The following is an 8872-nucleotide window of genomic DNA, read 5'->3' on the forward strand; positions in this document are numbered from 1 at the left end:
AAAAAAAAAAAAAAGTCTTTAACGACACAGATCTTTCGAAGAAAGTTAATAGAACGATATTTACGATTCTTAGAAATTTTTAAAGCAAAGCTTAAATAATCGAAAAATCTTTGTGCAATGTATATTACAAAGTAAACTTAATTTTATTAAATTCAAAATTCTCGTGGAGCCAATCAAAATTTTTGATCAAAATCTCACGTTGCGTGGAATGTGGTCGACGTTATAATACGATAATTACAAAAAAATTCGAGTGAAATTGTCGCGCTGTGATATTAGCGGCTGTTAATTTATTTTAAAAGATTAATATTTCTTTTTCGAAAAGGAACCGTATACGCACAGTTTCGAATCTTCTAACGGTGCTTTATACTACGCATGAAATTTGCCGCTCGTTATTGTTACGTATATCTTCGTTTCCCTTCTTTATACGTATCTTTTTCAAAACTGACATTTCCTTTACAAGAGCGTACACTTTCTCTTCTTTACTGGTTCTGGTGGTTCTAACGCAGCTAAAATGGCTTCGTCGAATACATTTTTCAAACCTTTCTGCAACATTTAAAACTCTGCGTTATTATCGAAAAACTGTAATGTCAAAAAAATCTGCGTGCGATTTCTTTCAATAGATATAATTACCTGCGTGAGTGCACTACATTCTACATATTTTACCGCTTTTAATTCTTTGGCAAGCTTTTCTCCTTGCTCCGCTGATATCGGTTTTTGCTTATTTTTTGCCAATTTTTCAATAGTGGCAACATCATCTCTCAAATCAATCTGTGTACCGACCAACAAAAACGGAGTTCTTGGACAGTGATGCGTTATTTCAGGTACCCACTAAAATAAAACATAAGTATAATCCATATTTCCCTTCTTTCTTGTAGAATAAACTTTACTTCCGTAATTATTCCAAGGTATCAATACTACATGTTCCAAAATTCAATTAAATATAACCTTCTCTTTAACATTTTCAAAAGATGATGGCGATACTACAGAAAAGCAAACGAGAAATACATCTGTTTGTGGATAACTTAGAGGTCTCAGTCTATCGTAATCCTCCTGACCTGTAACAAAAAAATGATATTTATTAATATTTTGCATTTTATGCTCGTTGAAATGCATAAACATTATTAGGTATTTACCAGCAGTGTCGAATAATCCCAATGTATACGGATCACCACCGATCATTACAGTGACCGCATAGTTGTCAAATACTGTAGGCACGTATTCAGATGGAAATTTGTTGGTTGTATACGAAATTAAGAGACATGTTTTACCCACAGCTCCGTCTCCTACTACGACACATTTTATTGTCTGCATACTGATATTTCTTGTATTATCTAAAACAGCTGCATGAAATATGTATTTACAATTAATATCGCACAATGTTATGTTCAATATGTCAATATGACTTTATTAATGATAAATAAAATACAAGTCACTGTTAAAATCCTTTAATATGTTGTAAATGATTCATACATTGATTCACGTTTTTTATATTTTACGTTATATACAAATTTTATGCAGTAAATATACGAATTTAATGCAATCTTCCTGATGAATCATATACAAAGTCGGTGTGTCCTTAACCTTCAAATATGTAACCGAATTCTTCTAGTATAAATAACAAATCATTTAAAATTACTTTACTAGTCTTCGCAATACTGGCAATTATTTTCTATATTTATTTCAAATTTCGTATGGTATCGTTTATTTCTAAAAGAAAAGCGTGCAGATTTATTGAACATGGAAATAACGATTACCTACAATTGTACGTCCGTCATTAAAGGTTAAAATCGTAGCTCATAATCTTAAAATGCAATAAACGATTATATTCGGGATATGTTGAAAAGAAATGGAAGAGTGTAAAAACAACATTTAACACTCTGACACCATTAATCGCAATATATTCTACCGCACTTTATATTTATCGGGAAATGTACATTTCTCCCGACGAACATATACCTCTCACACACGTTTGAAACCCAATATGCGTGACAACGAATTCCATAAAAAGTACGTACCAAAAAGTAACATTTAGAATAGCAAAAAATTTTCAATAATACAACTATTAGCATCATTTCTTGTGATAAAGTTTAAAAACATTAGCAATCGTGAAACAATATTAGAACTACGAAAACTCTTTTTACCTACTGAAATATTTAGCAGCAATAACAAGCTTGTGTGATTATAATTTGTTACTTTATTTCCTTCATTTTTTTATTTTAAGAAATGTTCAAATTACAATCAATAATAAAAACAACCATTGTATTTCTACTTTACTTAAATATAAGAGTATTATAAATGGTAAATATAACAATTTCATATATAAACATTGAAAATCAAAATAAATACAAAATAATTATCACTTTTTACTAATATAAAAATACATTAAAATTTATCCCCTGTATAGAAATTTACAATTCTCTTATTTCTTAAGGACGTACGTAGTTTCGTTATTATATTTACTGTGCGCTACTAGAGTTACTTATTATCTTGCTTCAGGTTTAGAGAATGGTTGCAACGAACCGGGTTGTACCCACGACAAACCGAGTGCTTTGTTTTCTTCTTCTTCCTACATTGCACCACGTTACAAGATAGCAATTAATAAGAAGAAAAATGAAAATGTTAAAATTTTTAGACTTTCACGACACTTGTTAACGCTTGATATTTCTAGTATTAAGCTATGTACAATAGCAATTGTATCCTGCTTTTCATTAGCATTGCATAGCCTTATCAATTATCAAATACCACACAAAGACTGTAGAGTCTACAGTCTATAGCTGGTTGCACCAAGCTTGCACTAGGAAGCAATATCAAGCACTAACAAGTATAACATTCAAGTTTCTTCAATGCTTAAATAACATTTACTTGTATGTTTTTATACCTTGGGCTCATAAATTTCTCTCTTAACGGGGTTGTGAAGCTCATTAACATATGGACTAAAAGTAATATAGTGAGGATCATCCACAGTGGGTAAACTATAAACATTGTTTAAACTTTCTCTCACACATTTTTTTACACGATCTCGAAATAGCTCGAAATTGTTTTCTAATCTGTAAAATAAATATAATATGTACACGAAATAAATATTGATTTATAAATATAACACACAATGATTAAATACTTGTTTTCGGATACTTACAAATTAGATGCTTCGTGATTTACAGAATTCATTTTAGTATCTACTTTCGTGAGGATTTTGGTTATAAATTGTATCAGTTGCCAAATTCTATTACTTTTTCTCCATTCTGGAAAACCCCACGATGTATAAAGCTCTCCAGTTTCAGGATCAATCAAAGGATGAAAAACTGGAGTTTGAAATATGACTTTCTATAATTTGTTCAAAATACAATTACAATTTTAGAAATATAATTAAAATGTTTCATAATTAAAATATTACACATCAGGAAATAAAATCTTACAGGGCATGATCCATCTGGAAAATTTTGTGGTAGCGTAATATTAAATCTGAAAATTCCACCTTGATATATACCTTGCCGGACAAATTGTACACCAAACCATACTATCACAAAAATAAATTGATTATAACTTAATAAATGTCCATTGAAAACATGTGTATAAGGAAATGTGGCAAACAATAAATCATGCACATATTTACATGTAAACCATTATATAAGACCAAGTCAGGATAAGCAAGACCTAAGAATCAATTTATGTTTGACTTCAATAACTTGAATGCAATTTTTCTCATTCATAAGATGCATCGAAAAGAAAAATTAATCTTTGGTTATTTATATTACTTACACAAGGAACTTTGAGCAGATGGTATGACATAAACACCCTTTAGATCTTGTGAACATAACATGTTGCTGTTTCAAGAAAGAAATAAACGGCAGATATTTATTCGCTCCAGATATTTGTATTGTGATATATATTTACAAAATTAACTTACTATTCTGATAATATATTGTACTCCTGTAAATAAATTGCATATTCTTTATTTGTTTGTGATACAGTTGGCCTGTCAATCATTTTCACCGACATACTCAATTGTGAATCTCCATTTGTGTTCACAGGCAATAATTTCCTGAATGAACCTTGTCTCTTTAGATTATCATCTTTATTGATATCATCCTAATATCATTGAAAATTAGCTATTACTTTCATACCCTTTCATCTATTTTCTAGAAAACATTTAATTACTCTCTTCCTTTGTTTATTACCTTTGTTCCTGACATACTGATCTTACTAAATAAAAGACAGAGAGTATATTATACTCTCAAGTATAATCGATAATAAGAAATTTAAATAATGAAGATATGTCCCATGATTCCACAAATTTTAACAGATAACTGGCTACTTCTTAACATTTGTTATACATTTTCATTCAATCATCTTCTCCGTAGTGCTCCATCTTTCGTAAAATATGAACAACCACAGATAAAAGATCACATAGATTTTACACTCGATATGTATATCATTTTGCATCACATAATTTTATGGATTTAGAAATTTCTTAATACCTTTGTGACATTTTTAACTGTTCTGATTTTCTAAAGATCACATGATAACCATTCTTTTGGAATTTTTATTTACAGTGTAAATCATTATCCTAATATGAAAAATATAAACGCAAAGTATTAAAAATATAGACTTACTTATCGTTTTATACTAATTTTTTCTTCTTTTCTTTTTTTTTTTTTAAATAATTAAACACGTTATTTTATCTATAGTTTGAAAAATAAAATATAATAATTTTTCTACATTATAATAACAGAATATTCTCATCGTTAACAGCTCGAATACTGACAAGGAGAGTGCAAGTCCTTCGGTCATCAAAAAATATTTCACCAATTTGATTGTAACTTGATTGTAAAATTATACTGCTTTTTAATAATTATTTAATAAAAGTTTTTTTTATTTATTAACTACTTAATAACGACATTGGTAGTTTTATTTCCTAAAATTATAATAATTATTTTTATTTATTTTATATCATTTTTACATTTACATCTGCTTTATCGGTTGCGGAAAATAATTATAATTCTTAAACTTATGGCTGTAAATTGTAGAGGGCGTAACAAAACCTCGGATTCTTTTTCAAAATTGATGTTTTCAGTACGCGTATATATACCTTAGTGTTCTGCAAGGTATTAAATTTATACTCGTATCATATTTGTGGAATAACGTTTAAGAACGATAAAAGTTAATAAATATTGATAAGAGTTTCGTGTGAATAAGCATAATTTCATGAAAACGATTTGAAGATATTTATATAAAAACAATTGAAAATTATTGGTTGGTGACACAATTATATAACAAAAGGGATACTAAACAGAAAACAATTATTTTGTTATATCTCCGAAGTAACAAAGTTTTCCCATAGATAATGGTACTATTGATGAGAACAATTGGACACTATTCTTTGTTTACTTAACGTGACCTGTGTGTGCATACATTTCTATTAATGCACACAAGTAAATCTTTCGTTAAGGTTGTAACAGTCGATAAAGAGGAACTCGGAAAGGAAGTGAAGAAAAATTTGCGACAAATAATACAAGTAGCGCCGATAGGTTCTCCACAATCTCTTAAAAAATTTAGCTTTCCGTCTTCATAACGTATATACACTCTGATTAACATTGAAGTCTGACAACTGTCAAATGACAAATCTGCTTTAAATACTACGTTTCAGATATTGAAATGGCAGCAGAGATAAAGCCCGCACCGGGAGTAAATCACGATAAATTCAGCACAAGCCGAAAACCTATACTTTTATCAAAATTAGAAGGATGCAATGATGATGTTAATGCGGCTATTATTATACCGCGGGAAGATGGTGTAATTAGTGTTTGCGATGACAGGTAGATAAGTGTTATATATTGCTTTAATAATAAAATACAGTTTTTAAATCATTACTATCCCATAACCATTTTTTTTTGTTTAACAATTCTTACTTTGAAGGAATATCTCTTACAGGTCTGTTAGAGTTTGGTTGAAACGGGATTCTGGCCAATATTGGCCAAGTGTCTGTCAATATATGTCTGCTGGTGCAACTTCAATGCATTTTTGCCCAGAGACTAAACAGTTATTTGTTGGTCTGGAAAATGGAATTATAAATGTGTGTATTGAAATCATTTCTTTTAGAATACTGTTAGTATTTTCTTTATTCTAGGATGTATATATTAGGTATTATTTTTAGGAATTCATATTAAAGCATGACTATAATATAATGATTGCTATGCGTGAATATACTGCGCACCAAGCAAGGGTTACTGGTATTATATTTGCCCCAAATTGCGAATGGATTTTAAGCATAGGTCGAGACAAAATGTTTCAGTTACATTGTTCAGAAACAGGACAAAAGTTAGGATCATATCAAACAGATGCATGGTACACTGCTTTGCAGTATCCTTTTTGTGAAAAATAATTTCTTACAGATTTTTCATTCGTTCAAAATATATATTTCATTTAAATTTTATTTAAAGTTAAACAAATTTCCTTAACTTGCTCAGATTTGATGCACAATCGAAACATGCTTTCGTTGGTGATTATTCTGGACAAATAGCCATGTTGAAATTAGATACTAACGGTGTCACATTAATTACTACATTAAAAGCACATACAGGAAGCATTCATACATTAGCATGGGATTCAGAGAAGCAACTTTTATTTTCTGGAAGTTTTGATCAAAGTATTGTAGTATGGGATATTGGTGGCCGGCAGGGAACAGCATATGAACTACAAGGACATCAGTAAGTTGCTCAGCCTACTATGAACTTCTTCCCAAATGAATTTTCATTCTACAGCTTTGCATATAATTTTATAGCAACAAAGTAACTGCACTATGTTATGCAAGTGCAGAACGCGTATTATTATCTGGAGGAGAAGATGGTGTAATAGTGTGTTGGGATATGGCTGCATATAGAAAAGAGACTGCAACATGGGTAGAATCTGATACATGCCAAGTGTGTAATTATGAAATAACAACTAATTATTTTGCATAAAGCAACAATGTTTCATTGTTGTGCGCGCGCGCGCGCGCGCGCGTGTGTATGTATGTGTGTGTGTGTGTGTGGGGGTGTATATGTATATATAAATATTGTGCTAAATTTAGGCTTGTGGAAGACCATTTTTTTGGAATATTAAAGTTATGATGGATCAACGACAATTAGGTTTGAGGCAACACCATTGCCGTCATTGTGGTCGTGCATTATGTGCACGATGTACGTCGAAACGAATACCAATACCAGCAATGGGTTTTGAATTTGAAGTTAGAGTGTGTGATCAATGTCATATTCAACTTAAAGCTGCAAAGTAAGTAGATGTAGTAGAATTAATCTCATTACAAGATAAAACAAAGTGACTGAATATTTTTTCATATTACGTATGTATTATGTAGCCAAACATCTTTAGCGTCGTTCCACGACGCAAAGCATAATGTTGTTGGAATGGATCTTGATGCTCCTAGACGAAGATTACTAACTATTGGTCAAGATCGTCTTATTAAGATTTGGGATATTTCTGCACTTCTTCAGTGAACTTCCAAATATGTTTATTTACAAATAACGAAACTAATCAAATCGTAAGGTATAAGAGAAAAATACTGTCATATTTCGATGTAAAAGTATAATGTCCAGAGCCTATTTTTACGATCATGAAATCATTTCGAAATCCGTTTATTTGATCACAATCAACTAGGTTTTTATATATTACGATTTGCTTCTTGTATAAGGAAATTTTGAATTAAAGTATTCTACAACACTGGTATAGGATACTTACAAAAGTAAAAAAAGAAACAACACATACATACACAAGCGCGCGCGCGCGCGCACACACACACACACACACACACACACACACACTTGCAAGTACTTTTCTAGCAGAGAAAAAGTAACTCGATAACTTATTCAACAAATGGTAGAAAATAGTATATTTTTTAATCTTTCTTATTTAGTGCAATCATATTTACGAACGACCAAAGTATGAATTAATAGATTACATCGGAATTTTTGATCGAATACGTTATCAGTGTGTTATAACGAACCATTACCTTGAGTCAGAATAAATACGAAATGATAATCTTATAGATTTCATTACGCATTTAATGCAGTAGCTACGAATAAATTATTTTTTCTACAAATAAACAAAATATGATTATTAAAAAATGCATTACATTACGTGATGTTATACAAAATTTTACGTTTTGAAGTAATTAAATTAGAGTGAATTGCATTTTTATCAAAATGATAAATAATTAGAAACTTTTAATATTTTTCGGCCTATAAAAAAACATTTATTACTTTTTTTTGTAATACTTAATTAACGAGCCATATTAATTTTTTCATTCCTATATGTATTTTAAAATTATATTAATATTGTAAATGATTTCATGTACAGGTATAACAATTTTGGGAAATTGCTCTAAACTGCCTATTAGTTAAAACAATAGTAATTTGTCGAAACATTGACTACAATTGTGTCGATGTTGCTCCTAGTTGTTCTTTTTCTTGCATTCGTAATTATTTATATTATAGCTTTTCACGATTAATCGTGAAACATTTTCTTTTTTTCAAGAGCTGATTTATTACTAGATACCCAGCTTATTTCTATGTAGGTACTTGTTATGCAAAAATAGGATTTATAAAATTCTATCGAATGATGCGATCGAAGTTATAATTACGTTACTATTTCTACAGGCAAAGCACGTAAAATCGTGGAAAAATTTCAATACTAGCATTAGTTTCTAACAGCAAAGCATATTATTCATAGTTTATTTAATTTGTATAATTCAATTTGTTTAACTTAATTTGCGCCCGTAATTATCCAATAATTCTATTGAATAATAGCATGCATATCTTGTACCTGAATGCACTTGCAATTTTCATCATTGGATTAAGATACTAAAGATTACTCATTT

The 8872-nt window shown here is 30.0% G+C and overlaps 3 protein-coding genes across 7 annotated transcripts; 1 reads left to right on the forward strand and 2 right to left on the reverse strand.

Moving 5' to 3' along the window:
• Positions 1 to 172: 172 nt before the first annotated feature.
• LOC108547305 (cdc42 homolog) lies at positions 173 to 1988 on the reverse strand. 3 transcript variants are annotated; one of them, XM_017899757.1, is made up of 5 exons: positions 1759 to 1986; positions 1134 to 1340; positions 946 to 1055; positions 631 to 828; positions 173 to 543 (listed from the first exon to the last, which is right to left on the reverse strand). In XM_017899757.1, exons 2-5 carry the CDS (start codon positions 1309 to 1311, stop codon positions 454 to 456), a joined length of 576 nt encoding a protein of 191 aa, XP_017755246.1. In that variant the 5' UTR covers positions 1312 to 1340; positions 1759 to 1986; the 3' UTR covers positions 173 to 453. The 3 variants fall into 3 exon arrangements, with proteins under 3 accessions (XP_017755246.1, XP_017755245.1, XP_017755247.1); XM_017899756.1 differs by having other exon boundaries at positions 1755 to 1986; XM_017899758.1 differs by having other exon boundaries at positions 464 to 539; positions 1755 to 1988.
• A 411-nt stretch (positions 1989 to 2399) lies between these two features.
• Positions 2400 to 4364, reverse strand: LOC108547304 (AKT-interacting protein). Of its 2 annotated transcripts, none has more exons than XM_017899754.1 (7): positions 4179 to 4364; positions 3908 to 4089; positions 3760 to 3824; positions 3417 to 3517; positions 3137 to 3324; positions 2879 to 3047; positions 2400 to 2566 (listed from the first exon to the last, which is right to left on the reverse strand). In XM_017899754.1, the coding sequence occupies exons 1-7, from the start codon at positions 4191 to 4193 to the stop codon at positions 2483 to 2485; spliced, it is 804 nt and encodes a 267-aa protein (XP_017755243.1). In that variant the 5' UTR covers positions 4194 to 4364; the 3' UTR covers positions 2400 to 2482. The 2 variants fall into 2 exon arrangements, with proteins under 2 accessions (XP_017755243.1, XP_017755244.1); XM_017899755.1 differs by having other exon boundaries at positions 2536 to 2566; positions 2863 to 3047.
• A 979-nt stretch (positions 4365 to 5343) lies between these two features.
• Positions 5344 to 7798, forward strand: Wdfy2 (WD repeat and FYVE domain containing 2). Of its 2 annotated transcripts, none has more exons than XM_017899771.1 (8): positions 5344 to 5528; positions 5648 to 5816; positions 5932 to 6073; positions 6155 to 6360; positions 6468 to 6707; positions 6782 to 6920; positions 7070 to 7269; positions 7355 to 7798. In XM_017899771.1, the coding sequence occupies exons 1-8, from the start codon at positions 5423 to 5425 to the stop codon at positions 7491 to 7493; spliced, it is 1341 nt and encodes a 446-aa protein (XP_017755260.1). In that variant the 5' UTR covers positions 5344 to 5422; the 3' UTR covers positions 7494 to 7798. The 2 variants fall into 2 exon arrangements, with proteins under 2 accessions (XP_017755260.1, XP_017755261.1); XM_017899772.1 differs by having other exon boundaries at positions 5452 to 5573.
• The last annotated feature ends 1074 nt before the right edge of the window (positions 7799 to 8872 follow it).

This window comes from Eufriesea mexicana, unplaced genomic scaffold, assembly GCF_001483705.2.
Source record: "Eufriesea mexicana isolate 0111107269 unplaced genomic scaffold, ASM148370v2 scaffold994, whole genome shotgun sequence".
NCBI classification, from domain to species: domain Eukaryota; kingdom Metazoa; phylum Arthropoda; class Insecta; order Hymenoptera; family Apidae; genus Eufriesea; species Eufriesea mexicana.

Excerpts from the sequence above, each read along its gene's own strand:
- Wdfy2 (XM_017899771.1), top strand. The coding sequence starts at position 5,423 with ATGCACACAAGTAAATCTTTCGTTAAGGTTGTAACAGTCGATAAAGAG. Across the intron at positions 5,529-5,647 it reads AATACAAGTAGCGCCGATAG|ATATTGAAATGGCAGCAGAG; the intron begins GTTCTCCACAAT and ends ACTACGTTTCAG. Across the intron at positions 7,270-7,354 it reads ATTCAACTTAAAGCTGCAAA|CCAAACATCTTTAGCGTCGT; the intron begins GTAAGTAGATGT and ends TGTATTATGTAG.
- LOC108547305 (XM_017899757.1), bottom strand. The coding sequence starts at position 1,311 with ATGCAGACAATAAAATGTGTCGTAGTAGGAGACGGAGCTGTGGGTAAA. Across the intron at positions 1,056-1,133 it reads GGGATTATTCGACACTGCTG|GTCAGGAGGATTACGATAGA; the intron begins GTAAATACCTAA and ends TTTTTGTTACAG. Across the intron at positions 544-630 it reads AATGTAGTGCACTCACGCAG|AAAGGTTTGAAAAATGTATT; the intron begins GTAATTATATCT and ends TAAATGTTGCAG.
- LOC108547304 (XM_017899754.1), bottom strand. Across the intron at positions 3,048-3,136 it reads AATCACGAAGCATCTAATTT|ATTAGAAAACAATTTCGAGC; the intron begins GTAAGTATCCGA and ends TTTATTTTACAG. Across the intron at positions 2,567-2,878 it reads GAGAAATTTATGAGCCCAAG|GAAGAAGAAGAAAACAAAGC; the intron begins GTATAAAAACAT and ends GGTGCAATGTAG.